Source organism: Mangifera indica, chromosome 3 (genome assembly GCF_011075055.1).
Source record: "Mangifera indica cultivar Alphonso chromosome 3, CATAS_Mindica_2.1, whole genome shotgun sequence".
NCBI lineage: Eukaryota > Viridiplantae > Streptophyta > Magnoliopsida > Sapindales > Anacardiaceae > Mangifera > Mangifera indica.
In genome coordinates, this window is record NC_058139.1 from 21968183 (window position 1) to 21985541 (window position 17359).

The 17359-nt window shown below is 32.2% G+C and overlaps 3 protein-coding genes across 5 annotated transcripts in view; all 3 read left to right on the forward strand.

Annotated features, from left to right (window-relative positions):
* Positions 1–495: 495 nt before the first annotated feature.
* LOC123211642 (probable disease resistance protein At4g27220) lies at positions 496–3822 on the forward strand. The gene is made up of 3 exons (XM_044630435.1): positions 496–2967; positions 3054–3551; positions 3721–3822. Exons 1-3 carry the CDS (start codon positions 496–498, stop codon positions 3820–3822), a joined length of 3072 nt encoding a protein of 1023 aa, XP_044486370.1.
* Positions 3823–5409: 1587 nt separating this feature from the next.
* LOC123210163 overlaps positions 5410–17359 on the forward strand; it is a 34867-nt gene continuing 22917 nt past the window's right edge. For all 3 annotated transcript variants that reach the window (XM_044628395.1, XR_006501225.1, XR_006501224.1), the window contains exons 1-2: positions 5410–5876; positions 13091–13696. In XM_044628395.1, the coding sequence (XP_044484330.1) occupies positions 5436–5876; positions 13091–13696 (1047 nt within the window). In that variant the 5' untranslated portion in view covers positions 5410–5435. The remainder of the gene's footprint in view (positions 5877–13090; positions 13697–17359) is intronic.
* LOC123210169 lies at positions 14390–16462 on the forward strand. The gene is made up of 4 exons (XM_044628405.1): positions 14390–14863; positions 15055–15648; positions 15767–15941; positions 16250–16462. The coding sequence occupies exons 1-3, from the start codon at positions 14522–14524 to the stop codon at positions 15791–15793; spliced, it is 963 nt and encodes a 320-aa protein (XP_044484340.1). The 5' UTR covers positions 14390–14521; the 3' UTR covers positions 15794–15941; positions 16250–16462.

A 17359-nucleotide genomic window follows, 5' to 3' on the forward strand; every position in this document is an offset into this window, starting at 1 on the left:
TTTCTTTCCTTTCCCTTGCCTCCTAAGCACCCTTTACTTGTGGCTTTACTTGAGAAGGAAAAAAAAAAAAAAAAAAGAGAGAGAGAGTGTGTGTGTGTTCAAGTGTTTATATGCAATGGCTGAAGAAATAGCTATCAGTACTGCTGCGGGACTTGCATCGAATGCTACAGAGTCGATATGTGATTTGCTTAAACAGCAGATATCGTATGTGTTCAAGTACCAGAGCTACATCAATGACCTCAAAAAACAAGTTGAGGATCTAAGAAATAAAAGAGAAACAGTAGAAAAACCTGTAGAGTCGGCTGAAAGACAGGGGAAAGAGATTTATAAAGCTGTAAAGAAATGGCTGAGTGATGTAGATGAGTTCACTGAAAGGGTAGAAAAGGCCATCATTGAGGATGAGGATGAAGCAACAAGGGCGGCTGTTTAAAAGTGGGGTCATGTCCTAATTTGATTCAACGTTACAAGCTTGGAAAGCAAGCAATGAAAGCCACAATGGATGGTGCCGATTTGCTGGGGAAAGGCAATTTTAGTTGTGTTTCCTACCGTCCTGCTCTACAGAGGACAGAATCCATGTATGTTAGAGACTATGAGACGTTTGATTCTAGAGAGCAAGCTTTTCAGGAAATTATGGAGGCAATACAGGATGTTAATCTTAACATGATTGGGGTATATGGGATGGGAGGTGTGGGCAAAACTACACTGGTAAAAAAAGTAGCATGGGAAGCAAAGAAAAACAAGTTATTTGATGAGGTGGTCATCGCTGAGGCAACACAAACCCCAGACTACAAAAAAATTCAAGAAAAAGTTGCTTATGAGTTAGGCCTGGAATTTAGGCAGGAGGGTGAATATCAAAGGACTGATCTACTACGTGACAAGATAAAGAAGCACCAGAATTTACTAATAATTTTAGATAATATTTGGACAAAACTTGACTTGGATAAAATTGGAATTCCTTTTGGTGGTGTTGAGAGAGAAAAAGATGAGAAGATCAGGTTGTGCACAAAAGTTAACTCAGATGCAATCGGAATTCCTCTCGGTGATGTTGAGAGAGAAAAAGATGAGAAGATCAGGCCATGCACAATATTGTTAACTTCTAGAAATCGGGATTTATTAAGCAAAGATATGAAGACTCAGAAGGACATATTCATTGGTCCTCTATCTAATGGAGACGCATGGAATATGTTTCGCAAGATTGTGGGTGATGCTGCTGAAAGGTCTGATTTTCGTCTTGTAGCAGATGAGATTGTTAAGAAATGTGATGGTTTACCGGTAGCAATTTCACTAATTGCAAATGCATTAAAAAATGAGAGTCTTCATGCCTGGGACGATGCCTTGGCTCAACTAAAAAGGTCTAATCCAAGACATATTGTAGGTATGAATGAAACTTTGTATTCTATGACACAGCTGAGTTACGACTTTCTGAAAAATGAGGAAGCTAAATCATTATTTCTTCTCTGTGCTTTCTACAATGCTGGTGATAGTGTGTTTATTGATGACCTATTAAGATATGGTATGGGTTGGAATTTGTTTGAAGACGTTTATACGTTGGAAGAAGGAAGGAATAGATTGCACAGGTTGATAGATCATCTCAAAGCTTCTTCTTTATTGTTGGATGGTACCTATGACAATACAGTTAAAATGCATGACATTATTCATGCTGTTGCTGTATCGATTGCATCAGTAGAGAAGTTGATGTTTAATATTCAAAATGTCACCGACTTGAAAGAAGTGTTGGGGGAGAGAATATCAAAAGATTCAACTGCCATATCTTTGCCCTGTAGAAATATCAATGATGATCTTCCTGAACGGTTAGAATATCCAAAACTGAAGTTGTTCTTCCTATTTGGTAAAAATCGCTCTCCACAAATTGCAGATGCTTTTTTCGAAAAGACAAAAGAACTTAGAGTTTTAAGTCTCCATGGATTGCGATTCTTGCCATTACCTTCATCCATTTCTTTCCTAAAAAACCTTCAAACATTGTTTCTGAAATCCTGCATATTAGAGGATATAAGAATACTCGGAGAGCTAAGTAAATTAGTAATTCTTAGCTTGGTCGAGTCTAATATTGAAGAGTTGCCTACAGAAATCGGACAATTGACTCGGTTGAAGTTGTTAGATTTGAGCAATTGTTTAAACCTTAAATACATTGCCACAAATGTCATCTCTTCCTTGTCTCATTTGCAAGAATTATATATGGGCAATAGCTTTGTTGAATGGGAAGTTGAAGGAGTCGATAATCAAGGACGAAGAAATGCTAGTCTTGAAGAGTTGAAGTGGTTGTCTAACCTAACAGCTTTACATCTTCATATTCAGGATGCTCAAGTTATGCCACAAGACTTGTTCTTCAAGAAACTGAAGAGTTTTAAAATATTTATAGGAGATAAATGGAAGTGGTCTATTAAATTTGACCTTTCAACTTCAAGAATGTTGAAACTCAAGATCGATGATAGTATTCATTTGGGCCATGGGGTCAAAAGTTTGCTGAAGATGACCGAAGATCTCTGTCTAGAAGGAACAAGTGGTCTTAGAAATGTCATTTATGAACTCAGTGTGGATGGTTTTCCACATTTAAAGCATCTGCGTGTACAAGATGATCTTGAGCTTTTATATATCATTAACTCAGTTGCTTGGAAACTAGTCTTTCCCAACTTGGAGTCCTTGATTCTTGGTAATTTGATTAAACTGGAGAATATATGTCATGGTCAACTCAATGCAGGGTCTTTCAGAAAATTAAGGATCATAAAAATAGAAAAATGTGATAAATTGAAGTATCTCTTTGCATTGTTCATGGTAGAAAACCTTGTGCAGCTACAAGAAATTGAAGTGATTGATTGTAAGAACCTAAAAGAGATTTTTGATGAAGGTGATGAAATTGAAACAAATAATCAGACTGAGCTCAATCAGTTGTGTTCTCTAACACTACAACGTCTGCCCAAATTCATAAGGATCAGCTCTGATATGAGGGTATGCTTTGTATTTTCATCTTTCATTTTCTTTTGAAGTAGAAAGAATTATTCTTATTAGTTTATGAAAAAATTTGTTTTTTACAGGTTGTCTTTTCAAGATTGGAGAACTTGAAAGTATGTTCAATTAATTTTGAGAATACATGCATTCATCAACCTCTAGCAATGTTTCATTATAGTCAATGCCTAAAAAGCTTAACTGTGGAGGATTGTAATGACTTGAAATTTTTGTTTTCATCCTCTATGGTCAAAAGTCTAAATCAACTCCAAGAGCTTTTGATAAACAATTGTAAGTCAATGGAAGCAATAATTGACTTAGAAGGAGTACAAAAAGAGGAAAAGATAGTCAATATGAGTTTTCCTAAGCTATTGTACATGAAGCTCAAAGTTCTTCCAAAACTCACAAGTTTTGGTGTAGGAAATTTGATTGAATTCCCTTTCTTAAAAGAACTTCACATTGAGCATTGCCATAATTTGAAGACATTCTTCTGCAAATCTTTTTATCTAGAAACAGAGGGAAAAGCTAAGGAAGAGGTGAACTCCGAGGACGACTTTATTAACGTAAACCCACTTTTCGATGAAAAGGTAATTTTGTTAATTCTTTATAATAAAAAACAATGTTGCCTATTACCTTCAAAATGCTTTTAGGTTTTGAAAGCAGTCCAACCTGACACAATATTTGGATAGCATTCTCATTTTGAGCTTATGGCTATTTTTATACAAAATTATTAACATCATGAATTGTTTGTTGCAGGTTGCTTTTCCAAGTTTGGAGAAGATGGTGCTCTTGCACTTGGATAACTTGCAACTGATATGCAAAAACAAAAACTCCATGTGGATTCCTTTTGCAAACTAAAAGTAGTGAGAGTTGAATCCTGTGAAAAGTTATTGTCTATCATTCCATCTAATATTCAAGGACATCTCACCTTTCACAATTTAGAGAGTTTGAGTGTTAGTTGTTGTTGGAGTATGAAAAGTCTTTTTCCAGTTTCTACCGCTACTGGTCTCATGCAACTTAAAGACCTAGTGATATACTCTTGTGGGTTGGAGAAAATTGTTTCTGAGGAAGAAGTTAATGGGGCCCCAATATTTTTGTTTCCACAATTAACAGACATCTACCTTTTAAATTTACAGAAACTGAAATGTTTCTACCCACGGTTGCATGCAGTAGAGTGGCCAATTTTAAAATCTTTGGTTGTGCATGGATGCAAGAACATAAATTTATATGCCTCTGAATTTCCTAGCTTTCAAGCCATAGATGGCGAGAGGCAGCCTGCCCTTTTTTTGTTAGAAAAGGTATGATTTCAATTTCATTGAAACCTGCTCATAAATAAAACATCTTTACATTATCCAGATTGATTTGATCATCATCCCTTTTATTAGAGGTTGCACTTTTTAGTATTATTGGTGTACAACTAAGTATCCAACACAAAAGACAAGTCTAATAGGTGGAGGAACTCTTCAAGACCTTCCATCAGCCAATTGATGTTAGATAACTACTGGGCCTAAAGATATACTACACCAACTCAAAATCAAGATTTGAATTAGGCATCAATGAATTTTATTTTCCAATTCATAAGGACATTAAATTTTCTATTGCAAATGAAAATAAACTAAAGGCTACTTTTCCTTTGGCTTGATTATAATAAATTTGTTTCTCTATAAATTTGTCGAGTTAATATATATTCATCGTTTGAATATTTCAGTTGCAAGATTTTATTCAATTTGTTGATTAAAAATTGTTGGTCATTTATGTACTTCTTGTTTAAGGTCTATTTACTTTGTAAGATATTTATTTAATTAATAATTTAAAATACATAAATAAATAGTGAACTGGAGAAAGTTAACGAGTAACATGAGTTTCACACTTTATAACCCAATTTCTTTTTTTTTTTTTTAAGTTAAAATTTGGCTCATAATAGTAGATAGGACTTCTGCCTTGTATGATTCTGTTTACAGCAATGTAATTTACATTATCTCCAGATTATAGATCTGCTTATATATTTTTTTACTTGCTTATTTGACGTTATATAACATGTGACAACTGTACCATATATATAAAAAAATCCTAGTTATTTATTTGTGCATTGCGGTGCACTCGTTGATGACTTAATGCTCACACCCACTTATTTACTTGTTCATAATTTTTAGGTCATACCAAATTTGGAACGGTTGGGATTGGACGCACGTGACTTCAAATTGACATTCCTACACTCTGAAATAGTTGAGAGCTTTGGCAAGCTTAAAGTACTTTGGCTGGCTTTTTTTGATGATGAATTGGTTGCTTCTTTGTTCGATTTCCTTCAAAAATTAAATTGTTTGGAGTCACTTTGTTTTGGCGATTGTAGTTTCAAAGAGCTATTCCCCAATGGAGAAGGACATATATGGAAACAGGATTTTCTAGGGAACACATTTCTTCCAAATCTTCGAGAGCTAGAAATGCACAGATGTCATTGTTTGACAATTTTAATGCCATCTGCAATGTCTTTCAAAAATCTTGAAACTTTGGAAGTATACAATTGCGATGGATTAGCCAAGGTACTAACAAGTGAAGCAACCAAAACTCTTGTCAATCTCACAACAATGAGAATAAAAGAGTGCAAGCTATTGATAGAGGTAATAGCGAACGAGGGAGGCAAAGAAGAAGAGATTGTTTTTGGCCAATTGAAAGTTCTGGAGCTTCACTATTTATCAAGCCTTGCATTCTTTTGCTCAGCCAATTATTCCTTCAAATTCCCTTGTTTGGAGCAAGTTATTGTGAGTCAATGCCCAAAATTGAATGTCTTTTCGCAAGGAGTTTTAAGTACACCGTTGTTAAAGAAAGTACAATTGACTAAACCAGATGATGATATAGAATATTTTTGGAAGGATGATCTCAATTCTACTATTCAACAAATATTTACAGACATGGTACTTACTCTTCCACTAAACATTTGCTTTCTTTTTCTTTTACAGCATTGCTATTGATATATATATATATATATATATATATATATATATATAGTACTGATAGATTTGTTGGTTAGAACTCAATAATAATATTACTAATAATAAAGAAAATATAAGATTTGAATAAAATATTTAATCAAGATAAGATTTTTGTGATTATGATATGATATTTAAGATTAGGATAAAATATTTGATTTGAAAAAGGTAAAATAAATAGAAATGATTGTATTGAGAGGATGGGGAATATTGTTATTAGGTAAAAATAGAGATGTTAACACTATTTTATTTCAATATTAATAAAATTCATATTAGGTCCCTATCAGTTTGTAATATTAATTGGGATATTAAGTATATTATAATTTTGATTTTATTGGAGAGATTAATGGAATGTTGGCAAAGTTGTAACTACAGGAGCATTATCTTCTATAGACTAGGATGAAAGGTACCAAACCCATATTTCGATTGAATTAATTCCATTATGCCATTAATCTCAATCTATTGATGAGATATACAAATCAATTACAGACTAAGCAAGTTTGAAAAAGTTAGAAAGATGTTTGTTCAATTTTTTTGATAAGTTGGTTTTTGAACAATTATTTTTTGTTTTATTGGATTCTGGTTTTTCTCAAACTGTTCTAAATCTGCCATTATACTTGTAACTCCACAATGTATTTTTTTTAAAACCCAGTTTCAATGTATATTTAGATAGTCAATCGCATGCAAAAAGAATATTACAATTCTATACAATTTATTCATTTTCTTGTTAATATATATATTCACGGCCACATAGTGGCTATTTTCTTAGCTGTTTGTCCAATTAGTGACAGCATAGGATCAAGTCTTATCAATGGTCTTTCTTGTCCAACTTTGAGGTGGTCCTATATAACAACGAGGGACACAAATTAAAACTATAAAAATAAAGGGAGATTAATTAAAATAGGCAAAAAAAATTGTCATCTAAACATTTTTAGGTAAACTTTTGATGTAGTTACTTTTCTAAGCAAATTCATAATTTATTTTAATAATACCTTTTTTCTTTGGTATACCTTCCCTTTAGCCGTGTTCTTTCTTGACGTAGTTGATGACAATACGCTTCAGTAGTACATCATCATATTGAATACAAAATAGTTTAATAGTTCATACCATAATAAATCAAAACTTTTGTTGAAAACTTGTTGTGAAAACTTTCACGAACAAAAGTTTAAAGCTTTGAATGCCAATTTTTGAGAGAGTTTTGGTTTTGTTTATTTGTTCAGTTACTGATTACAGTAAATATTTGTTGTATTAGTCAAAGTAGAACAAGTTTTTATTTAAGAGTAGAATGGCGCAAAAAAGCTATTTTCTAGAGTGTGAGTGCGAATGTGAAGTACGAGTGAGTGCACGTGAGAATGGATGCATTTATTTCGTTTTATATAAAAATATTTATATAATTATTTTATATATTTTTATATAAGAAAATTTATATATAAAAATAATTGATATAACTATAAAATATTTTATGTTTATATTTATATATAAAAAATATTTTTTATATAATAATTTATTTTTTACACATAAAAAACCATTCTCGCACTCACTTCTCACATTGAGTGCAAGAATGGTTTTTTAAATTATTTTTATATAAATAATATTTTTATAAAAAATATTTTTTATATAATAATTTATTTTTTATATAAATTATTTTTATAAAATAATTATATAAAAAGTTATTTTTATATGGAAAGTTATTTTATATTTATATGAGATATGAGTGCGAGAATGCTTTCGCACACGTGTATATAAATATTTTTATATAAAGTGAAAGAAATGTATGCATTCTCGCATGCACGCATTCGCACTCAGTTTTTAGAAAATCCTATTTTTGCTTTCCATTCTGATCTGACATCAAAACTTGTTTTACTTCGACTAATACAACAAATATTCACTATTTATGCAACTAATGTAATTGGTAACAAAACAAATAAACAAAATCAAACCTCTGTTAGAAATTAGTATTTAAAGTTTTAAACTTTTATTTATGGAAGTTTCCACAAGAATTTTTCAATGAAAGTTTCGATTTATTATGATATAAGTTATCAAATTATTTTATATTCAATGTGATGATGTACTACTGGAGTTTATCACCGTTGGTTGGGTCGAGAAATAATAAGGTTGAAGAGAAAGTATACTAAAGGAAAAGAGTATTATTAGAATAAACGATTAATTTATTTAGAAAAGTAACTGTATCAAAAGTTTGCCTAAAAACATTTAGGCTGAATTTTTTTTTGTTTATTTTAATTAATATCCCAAAAACAAATAACATTTTCACTACATAAATATTCATTTTGTTAAGCTTTTTTTTTTTTAGTCTCTCAAAATTCAAAATATTGATTGTACTGTGGCTTAACCTTCTTTTTTGGATTTGATAGATTGGTTTCCGGAACATGGAATATGTCAAGCTCTCTGAATTCCCCACATTAAAGGAGAAAATTTGGAACGAAGGATTGCCAGTGGGCTTATTCTGCAATTTAAAGTGGTTAGAACTGGATGAGGATTTTGGTGAGTCAACTGCTTTTCCGGTCCATGTATTCGATGATTTAAGAAATCTGGAAACTTTGGAGGTGAGAAATTCCCATTCATTGAAACATTTATTTGATATAAAAGGAAAGTTATTGAAGAGCAGTAAGGAAGAAGTCTTGGGCTTCAACAACCTGAAAACGCTGAAGGTTTACAATTGCAGCAGCTTGAGATATATGTTTACTCCTTCTATAATCTTGGGCCTTGATCAACTTCAAGAGATTGAAGTGAAGAATTGTGCTTTGATTGAAGAAATTATTACAAAAGAGGAAGGAAAGGAGGGAGCCATTGATAAAATTTTCATCCCTCATCTGAATTCCATTGTTCTTGAGCTATTGCCTGACTTGGCAAACTTCTATTCAGGAACTAACTATTTGGAATGCCCTTCCTTGAAAAATATTACTATAGCCAACTGTCCAAAGATGGAGACGTTTGTTTTCTCCGATTTGAAGACAGACCATTTTGATCATAATGCACCTCTTTTCAGTGAAAAGGTTGTCACTTCTAAAATAATTTTCTCCTATTTTGCAAGAAGAATTTTCATTTCCAGAATTTTTCACCCCTTCAGTTATAATATCTTAAAAGTTACTCTAACAAATAGAAATTTTCTTTCTAGGCAATAGTGAAAGAAGTTTTCTCTAAGCTAGTTTTAATTTTTATATCATGGTCAACAATCTTTGTTATCATTATCTGAACTCAAAATATTGTTGTTATGGTTCTGTTCCCTACAAACCTCAAGATTTGATCATAATGCGCATATTTTGCAAGAAGAATTTTCGTTAAAAATTATAATATCCTTAAAAATTACACCAGGTAGAATATATTTCTTTGCATAGGTGAAAAAAGTTTTCCATTAACTAGTTTTAATTTTAGTATCATGGCCAGCAATATTTGTTATCATTATCTGAACTCAAAATATTGTTTTTATGATTCTGTTTCCTACAAACCTGAAGATTTGATTTGGTTTAATAGTTGTTCAATCTGGCAAAACACTTTTTCGTTTTGAGTCATATATAAATGCCCCAAAATTAATGTCATGAATTGTCTACTGCAGGTCGCTTTTCCAAGCTTGGAGAAGATGGTGCTCTTACACTTGGATAGCTTGCAGCTGATATGGCACAACCAAACACTCCATCTTGAATCCTTTTGCAAACTAAAAGTAGTTAGAGTCGAATCATGTGAAAAGTTGTTGGCTATTGTTCCATCTAATACTCAAGGACATCTCACCTTTCACAATTTGGAGATATTGGAGGTTTGGAATTGTTGGAGGATGAAAAGTCTCTTTCCAGTTTCTACCGCTACTTGTCTCATGCAACTTAAAGAGCTACGGATATACTCTTGTGGGTTGGAGAAAATTGTTTCTGAGGAAGAAGTAAATGGGGCCCCAATCTTTTTGTTTCCACAATTAACCCACATCCAACTTATAAATTTACAGGAACTGAAATGTTTCTACCCGCGGTTGCATGCAGTAGAGTGGCCAATGTTAAGAATTATGGGTGTGCGTGATTGCAAGAACATAAATTTATATGCTTCTGAATTTCCTAGCTTTCAAGCCAGAGACAGGGAGAGGCAGCCTGCCCTTTTTTTGTTAGAAAAGGTATGATTTCAATTTCATTGAAACCCACTCATAAATAAAACATCTTTACATTATCCAAATTGATTTGATCATCATCCCTTTTATAAGAGGTTGCACTTTTTAGTATTATTGGTGTACAACTAAGTATCCAACACAAAAGACAAGTCTAATAGGTGGAGGAACTCTTCGAGACCTTCCATCAGCCAATTGATGTTAGATAACTACTGGGCCTAAAGATATACTACACCAACTCAAAATCAAGATTTGAATTAGGCATCAATGAATTTTATTTTTCAATTCATAAGGACATTAAATTTTCTATTGCAAATGAAAATAAACTAAGGGCTACTTTTCCTTTTGCTTGATTATAATAAATTTGTTTTTCTCAATAAATCTGTTGAGTTAATATATATTAATCGTCTGAATATTTCAGTTGCAAGATTTTATTCAATTTGTTGATTAAAAATTCTTGGTCATTTATGTACTTCTTGTTTAAGGTCTATTTACTTCATAAGATATTTATTTAATTAATAATTTAAAATACATAAATAAATAGTGAGCTGGAGAAAGTTAACGAGTAACATAAGTTTCACACTTTATAAACCAATTTCTTATTTTTTTAAGTTAAAATTTGGCTCATAATAGTAGATAGGACTTTTGCGTTTTATGATTCTGTTTACAGCAATGTAATTTACATTATCTGCAGATTATAGATCTGCTTATATATTTTTTTACTTGTTTATTTGACGTTATATAGCATGTGACACCTGTACCATTTATATAAAAAAAACCTAGTTATTTATTTGTGCATTGCGGTGCACTCGTTGATGACTTAATGCTCACACCTACTTATTTACTTGTTCATAATTTTTAGGTCATACCAAATTTGGAACTGTTGGGATTAGACGCACATGACTTCAAACTGACATTCCTACACTCTGAAATAGTTGAGAGCTTTGGCAAGCTTAAAGAACTTTTGCTGTCTTATTTTGATGATGAATTGGTTGCTTCTTTGTTCGATTTCCTTAAAAAATTAAGTTGTTTGGAGTCAGTTGCTTTTTTTGATAGTAGTTTCAAAGAGCTATTCCCCTATGAACAAGGACATATATGGAAACGAGATTTTCTAGGGAACACATTTCTTCCAAATCTTCAAAAGCTAGAAGTGTACAGATGTCATTGTTTGACAATTTTAATGCCCTCTGCAATGCCTTTCAAAAATCTTGAAACTTTGGAAGTATACAATTGCGATGGATTAGCCAAGGTACTAACAAGTGAAGCAACCAAAACTCTTGTCAATCTCACAACGATGAGAATAAAAGAGTGCAAGCTATTGATAGAGGTAATAGCGAACGAGGGAGGCAAAGAAGAAGAAATTGTTTTTGGCCAATTGAAAGTTCTGGAGCTTCACTGTTTATCAAGCCTTGCATTCTTCTGCTCAGCCAATTATTCCTTCAAATTCCCCTGTTTGGAGCAAGTTATTGTGAGTCAATGCCCAAAATTGAACATCTTTTCGCAAGGAATTTTAAGCACACCGTTGTTAAAGAAAGTACAACTGACTAAGCCAAATGATGATGTGGAATATTTATGGAAGGATGATCTCAATTCTACCATTCAACAAATGTTTACAGATATGGTACTTACTCTTCCACTAAACATTTGCTTTTTTCTCCTTTTACAATATTGCTACTGATATATATATTTTAAATATTACTACTAATAGATTTGTCGGTTGGAGCTCAATATAATAATACTAATAATAAAGAAAATATAAGATTTGAATAAAATATTTAATCAAGATAAGATTTTTGTGATTATGATATGATATTTAAGATTAGGATAAAATATTTGATTTGAAAACGGTAAAATAAATAGAAATGATTGTATTGAGAGGATGGGGAATATTGTTATTAGGTAAAAATAGAGGTGCTAACATGTTTTATTTTAATAGTAATAAAATTCACATTAGGTCCCTATCAGTTTGAAATATTAATTGGGATATTAAGTATATTATAATTTTGATTTTATTGGGGAGATTAATGGAATGTTGGCAAAGTCATAACTACAAGAGCATTATCTTCTATAGACTGGGATGAAAGGTTACCAAACCCATATTTCGATTGAATTAATTCCATTATGCCATATACAAATCAATTGCAGACTAAGCAATTTATTCATTCTGGTTGTTCAATTTTTATTGGGGAGATTAAGAAAGATGTTTGTTCAATTTTTTTCGATACGTTGGTTTTTGAACAATTATTTTTTGTTTTATTGGATTCTGGTTTTTCTCAAACTGTTCTAAATCTGTCATTATACCTTGGTTAAATTTTTAAGAGAACTATTTGTAACTCCACAATGTATTTTTTTTTAAACCCAGTTTCAATGTATATTTAGATAGTCAATTGCATGCAAAAAGAATATTACAATTCTATACAATTTATTCATTTTCTTGTTAATATATATATTCACGGCCACATAGTGGCTATTTTCTTAGCTGCTTGTCCAATTAGTGGCAGCATAAGATTAAATCTTATTAGTGGTCTTTCTTGTCCAACTTTGAGGTGGTCCTATATAACAATGAGGGACACAAATTAAAACTATAAAAATAAAGGGAGATTAACTAAAATAGGCAAAAAAAATTGTCGTCTAAACATTTTTAGGCAAACTTTTGATATAGTTACTTTTCTAAGCAAATTCATTATTTATTCTAAAAATGCCCTTTTTCTTTAGTATACCCTTTTTTTAGCCGTGTTCTTTCTCCACACAGCCAATAATGGTAAACTCTAGCAGTGCATTATCACATTGAATGCAAAATAGTTTGATAACTTATATCATAATAAATCAAAACTTTCGTTGAAAACTTATTATGAAAACTTTCATGGATAAAAGTTTAAACCTTTGAAGATGGTGCTCTTGCACCTTGATAACTTGTTGCTGAATGTGAGTTCTTATATTTAACTTTGTGTAACTTTCTTTGCTTTGGCTCTTAAAAATCAAAATCTTTATTGTACTTTGTTATAAATAAATTAATATTTGGTTTTCATAGGTTGGCTTCCGTAACCTTGAACATTTGACACTCTCAGAATTCCCTAGCATGAAAGAAAAATTATGGAATGGCCAATTGCCAATGGACATATTCTGGAATTTAAAGTCGCTAGTGGTGGATAAATTTTCAAATATATCAAGTGGTATTCCATTGAATGTGTTATGCCACTTCAACAATCTGGAATTGTTAGAGGTAAAAAGTTGTGAGTCACTAGAACAAGTGTTTGATTTGGAGGTAAATCATCAAGAAATTTTGGGCTTAAAGAAATTCAGATCATTGAAAATTGACAATTGTAACAGCTTGAAATATATATTGACTCCATCTGTACTATTGCGCCTTGTTCAACTCCAAGAGATAGAAGTGAAAAATTGTGCTTTGATAGAAGAAATCATCAAAAGCGAGGGGGAGAAAGATGCGGGAAGTGATAAAATTATAATCCCTCTATTGAACTCTATCATGTTTAAGTCATTGCCTAACTTGACAAGCTTCTATTCGGGAAGTAAAATTTTGGAATTTCCTCCCTTACAAACTATTATTGTTAAGGACTGTGAAAAGATCTACATGAAGGAGCTCAGTATTCATTTTTCATCCCTTTTCACTGTTAAGGTAAGTTTGTTTCGATTCTTTTTGCACCGATATGTTTAATCAAATAAATTTGCATACTTACGAAACAAAATGAATTTTTTTTTCTAAAAAGAAAAATTATATTCCTGCAGGTTGTATTACCCAGCTTGGAAACATCTTCTTGCTTCCTGAATTTAACAATCTTGGTTATCGATGGCTTTGGTCATTTGCAATATCTATTCCCAGCTTCTATGGTGAAAAGTCTTTTCAAACTGAGGAAGCTTAAGATATCTAATTGTATGTTAATGGAAAGAGTAATAGATGAGGATGAAGGGAGAGCAGAAATGATGTTGTTTCCTAAACTATACCAGCTGAAGCTTAGAGATCTTCCGAAACTCACAACATTCTATAACTCCACAGAAAATTATGTTGAAATGTCTTCCTTATTCAGACTCTGGATTGATAATTGCCCTGGTATTGAAACATTCATCTCCAGTTATGTATGTGGTAATATGACATTATCAAGCAAAGAACCTGAAGGAATGAGTGCCAAGCAGAACTCCACTCACGTGCCATCTCTTTTTGATCAGAAGGTGATCCATCCAATTAATATTTTTTTTTTTAATTTTTTTCTCATTCATCATATATTATTTATAAGTTTTAAAGTTACTAACATTTGATGTTTATGTTGCAATTGTAACTTGTAATCTTCAGGTAAGACTACCTAGTTTGGAGAGATTGAAAATCACCCATGCTGATCAGCTAGTAAAATTATGGAACAATCAGGTCTCCGTGGATTCCTTCAGTAAATTAAATCGCTTGTTCGTACGATTTTGTAAAAATCTTGCAAGTGTTTTTCCATCTAACATGCTTGGGAAGCACCAGAAACTGGAGTTCTTGGAAGTACAAAATTGTGATTCAGTTGAGGAGATATTTGAAGTGCTCGAGAAAAGGTCTAGTATGATGGAAAAAATTGTTGCCAAAGGGGAAGCAGTCCCCAGGTTTGTATTCTCCAAATTAACCAACCTGTCTCTGGAGATGCTACCAAGTCTCAAGAGTTTCTGCCCAGATATGCATATTTCAGAATGGCCAATTTTGGAAGATTTGAAGGTATATGGTTGTAATAATGTGGAGATCCTTGCTTCAGAATTATTGGGCATCCCAGGAAGTCACGGAGACAGTCAACAACCACTGTTCTTCGTTTACAAGGTATTAATCATGTCTATAATTTAACAAGTACCAATTTTTCTTATTGGACAACATTATCATCATTATCATTATGAATATAAGTAAGTCCACAAATATCACAAATGTCACCATATAGAGTGCTAAGCACTTTAATTAATCATCTTTTCTTTTTCGATTCAACACTTACTTTTTATGATTAACCGATTTCCCAGGATGCATTGCCTAGCTTGGAAAAATTAGAGTTGTGTGGAATGCCCAGGTTAAAGCATCTATGGAGAGGCAATTTTCAGCCTTGCAATGCTTTTCAAAATCTTCAGACTCTGAAAGTATCAGAATGTGACAGTTTAGAAAATTCATGGTCCTCATCATTGACTTTCCAGAACTTGACAACTCTGGAAGTTTCAAAGTGTGATGGATTGAGATATTTACTGACCCCCTCAAAAACTAAAACTTTGGGTCAACTTACAAGAATGAATGTATCTAATTGCAAACAGATGGAGGAAATTATAACACATTTGGGAGATGAAGTAATGGAGAATTCAATTGTTTTCAGCAAATTGGGTTGTTTGGAACTTCACTGCTTGTCCAGCCTTAAAAGCTTCTGTTGTGGGGATTATTCTCTAGAATTCTTATCCTTGAAAAAAGTGATTGTTAGGCAATGCTTGGAGATGGAGACTTTTTGTCATGGAGTTTTGAGTACACCAAAGCTCAAAAGACTACAGTTGACCGAAGGAGGAGAGGATGAAGTAGAAGAATGTTGGGAAGGCAACCTTAATTCCACCATACAATGTTTGTACAACAATACGGTATATTATCGCCTCACCAAAATGCCTCAAGCATTAGTATTGTTTCATGAATTGAATTGGTTGAATTCATGTTCTCTTCTATTTTGTTAATTCAATGAGCTATGCTTTATGATTACAGAAAGTGTGGAGCTCCAAAGAAGATTGAGGTCACTCCTATAAATAGTTTGCGATAGACCATGGCTTCATTTCCTCCGGCTGAAGACGGACTTTGTTTCTGCCATCTTAACTGATTTGATCCTCACATTTTGTTGAATGTGGAGTGCCCTCTGTTTGCACATTTTGTCCAGTTGAAGGTAGGCCTTGCAATGCTGAATATAAGATTTTTGTTTTTGACTTTAATGCTCTGCTTTACTTGATTCTGTTTCATTAATTTACATTAAGTAACAAAATAGAAAATATGTTGACTTGAAGGGAATATGGGGTAATTCATAAATGGAATTTACTTTATCATCTAAATTATACATTGTTTAAATGCAGCACATACATATATATACACTAAATTAAACATGGTTTACAGTGAATTTTCTCAGTCTAGGTTTCTGCAATTCTAGCATTTTACATTTAATTGATACAAATTTTATTTCATTTTCATGATTTGTAGAAAACTATCCAGTGTGTGGCTCATAAAAAATAGACAATGGCTCCAGAAATAGCTATGGTTTCTGTCTCAGAAGTTTCATCAAAGGCTACATCAGATATGTATGATTTGCTTACACAGCAGACCTCTTATTTCAGATACAATAAAACCTGTCATTGTTATCATCAATAATTGGTTTCAATCATGCCGACATGTTTTAAAGCTGCGAGTAATTATATGTCGAATAGTATTGGTTTTAGACAGATTGATTCAATCAAGTTCAAAGGCTAAAACAAGTTTTCCCAACTGACCACCGAGTCCCAATTCAGCTGGTCAGTCCAGTTTTTAAAACTGTGTGTGTTATGCATTTGAACTGAACCGAAACCGGCCTGGATAAAACTAGAAGAACCGGAACCGAAATTGGATTTTGACGGTTCGGTTCCGGTTTATATAATTTTAAACCGTAAAACCGCCGGTTCACATCCGGTTTATGAACCGGCGGTTTACATTCTTCTGAACCGATATTTTTTTTAATTTTTTGATTTTTTTAAATTAAAAAAAAAGGAACCAACGGTTCCCTTGATTCCCTGCAAATATGCAGAGGACCAGGTCCCCTGCATATTTTCTAAATTTCGTTTCACCCCCCCTTTTTAAAATTTTTTTTTTAATTTTTCCTATATATATCCATTCAATCTCTCAACTCTCCCACACTAAATCCTTCAAACTCTTTCATTTATTCTTATTTTCATCCTTTCAATTTTTAATACTCTCTGAATCTTTCAATCAAATTCTCTCAAATTTAATTAAATTATTTATTTATTTTTTATTAATTTCAATTTCAATTTTTATTATACAATTCATAATTAATTATAAAATTTATTCCCATAATTAATTTGATTTATTATTATTTGATTTATTATCTTTCATAATTAATCATATAATTTATTTATATAATTAAATTTATTTATTATATAAAAGTGGATAGTTCAAGAGCCGAATTACGCCAACAAGATATAAAAGTAGACTTCAATGAAGAATCGTTTGATTTAATTACGGATAGTTCGACGACGAGAAATAATAGTCAGGATAGCGAAAGTGAATGATAAGATAAGGGGGTACTGTCGGCTATTGGAT

Bases quoted from the DNA above. Each gene is read 5' to 3' on its own strand.
- LOC123211642 (XM_044630435.1), top strand. From the start codon at position 496: ATGGATGGTGCCGATTTGCTGGGGAAAGGCAATTTTAGTTGTGTTTCC. The intron at 2,968-3,053 runs GTATGCTTTGTA...TGTTTTTTACAG, and splicing joins GGATCAGCTCTGATATGAGG to GTTGTCTTTTCAAGATTGGA. The intron at 3,552-3,720 runs GTAATTTTGTTA...TGTTTGTTGCAG, and splicing joins ACCCACTTTTCGATGAAAAG to GTTGCTTTTCCAAGTTTGGA.
- LOC123210169 (XM_044628405.1), top strand. From the start codon at position 14,522: ATGCTTGGGAAGCACCAGAAACTGGAGTTCTTGGAAGTACAAAATTGT. The intron at 14,864-15,054 runs GTATTAATCATG...CCGATTTCCCAG, and splicing joins CACTGTTCTTCGTTTACAAG to GATGCATTGCCTAGCTTGGA. The intron at 15,649-15,766 runs GTATATTATCGC...TTATGATTACAG, and splicing joins AATGTTTGTACAACAATACG to AAAGTGTGGAGCTCCAAAGA.